General features: G+C 28.9%; 1 protein-coding gene across 1 annotated transcript in view; it reads left to right on the plus strand.

Annotated features, from left to right (window-relative positions):
* Positions 1–1865: 1865 nt before the first annotated feature.
* Phum_PHUM549810 (transcription factor AP-2 beta, putative) overlaps positions 1866–2122 on the plus strand; it is a gene marked incomplete at both ends in the record, with an annotated part of 27728 nt that continues 27471 nt past the window's right edge. Inside the window, one exon of the mRNA XM_002431774.1 lies at positions 1866–1893. Coding sequence (XP_002431819.1) covers positions 1866–1893 — 28 coding nt within the window. The remainder of the gene's footprint in view (positions 1894–2122) is intronic.

The following is a 2122-nucleotide window of genomic DNA, read 5'->3' on the forward strand; positions in this document are numbered from 1 at the left end:
AGAGAGAGAGAGAGAGAGAGAGAGAGAGAGAGAGAGAGGGAGGGAGGGAGTCTGTATGTATCTTTTATGTATTCTCGATTCTTCTTATATCGTATAAAAAAATCTTGAGAACTTTTTTTTTTTTTTTTTTTTTTTTTTTGTAAATGTGATTTTTATCTCACCAAAAATACTTTTTTTTTGCATTTCCCCCTCTTCCCCCCCCCATTCGTATATTTAATATTAATTAAAAAAAAAAAAAAATTCTAATGGTGACGTTTCATTTTCCTAAACCCTTCTCATCGCGTTTCAACATTCATAATTTTTTTTTTTTTTTAAAAAAGTAAACCGAAAATTCGAACGCCATTAATAATATGTCGTAGGGGAGAAGGGAGGAGAGGGAGAAAGATCCCGATTCAAATCACCCGAAAATCTAATATTGGCAGTTTTTCATTCATTTCAAATCATTTTACGTATTAAATTAAACGTTATGAATGGATCAAAATGTGCGGGAGTGCGTGTTGCGAGTTTTCCCTTAACAAATAATAATAATAATACTAAACGATTTCATATGGGTTAATGGAATCGAAAGTTTGCAGAGTTTAACTGGCATTAACACCTTTAAGGATCGTGACTCGTTCGAGTAGTTTTTCATAAAAAAATCACTCGTACTTTCTCTCAAAGGTTCCGACTGACGGTTAAATACAACAACCTTACTCGATACTAACCCAAACAAACAAACAAACAAACAATCTTACATACAACAAAATAATCTACCAAACGCAAATCGTAATCAATAACAAAAAAATAATCGATAATTAAATACATCTCAATTAAAAAAAAAAAAAAAGAAAAATCATTTTTCGTTTCCTTTCAACAACAACAACAACAACCACCAATTTTTTTTTTTTTTTTCCCATCGACAAGATGTAGTAGCTACTACTGAAATTTATCAAGTATGTGATATACTTATTAAAACATGAGTTTCGAGTATATATATATATATATATATATATATATATATATATATATATATATATATATACGCCCGTAAAAAGAATACGATCGTACCGGATTCGTACTTATACGTGCGTCGTATGTATATCTATGTATGTATATACCTATCCTTCTCCCACTCGCAAATCTCTTAAATACTCCCTCTTTTTTTATATTGCTGGGGGCGGGACTAGTTTAATGTTCTTTCCCTCTGGCGTCGTTATAATTCAGTCTTGATTCGACTTCAAAACTTGCGAGTTTCGTTCGAGATATATACATACATACATATATATTTATTTATTGATAATAATAATATTTATTAATAAAAAAAAATTTTTTAACGGTTTTTTTTTTTTGTTTAAACTCGAACAACGAACAACAATATTAATAATAATATTTATTTATTACGCGAAATGAAAAGGTGAACGGTTGAACGAACGAAAAAATATATCGTCGGTTATCAAATCGCGTCAAAATTTTATTATTATTATTATTATTATCATTAAATAAAAATTTAAAAAAATTAAAAACTGACGTGCGTTTGTGCGCGTGTGTGTGTTCATACGTGCGTGTGTCGATAAGTAGAAAATTTTTTCCTTTTTTGTTTTTTTTGTGCGCGAATTTTCCGTGTATTTACTAATAATAATATTTCGGCTCGGATCAATTAATTAGTAATAATAATAATAATAATTATGTGCATAAGTTAAATAAGTAAATAAATAAAAAAAAACATTTCGAATTTTTTTGTTTTCGATTGATTGATTGATTGATTGATCGATTAAGTTATATTTAAGCAAAAATGATAATCCGATTTCTCTCTCTGACTACGTCACAATTAACAACGTAGTTAAAAAATATATATCGTGTACATTATCATTATTATTATTTAAATAATGTTACAAATAATCATTCATCCCGAAAGTTTTTCACACTAATTTACGACGTTATAAGTGAGTGAGTGTGCGTGCGCGGCCGTTTATTCGGTGGCGAGATATGAGGATTTATAGGAAAATTTGGAAAATTCGAGAATTCGACCTCCTAAAAAAGTGCGATAAATAAATAAATTAATAAATAAAAATTTTTTCGCCATTTTTCGAAAATATAAATAAATAAAAAAGTGTGTGTGTGTGTGCGTGTGTGCGTTTTCGTT

This window comes from Pediculus humanus, genomic scaffold (assembly GCF_000006295.1).
Source record: "Pediculus humanus corporis 1103172108294 genomic scaffold, whole genome shotgun sequence".
NCBI lineage: Eukaryota > Metazoa > Arthropoda > Insecta > Psocodea > Pediculidae > Pediculus > Pediculus humanus.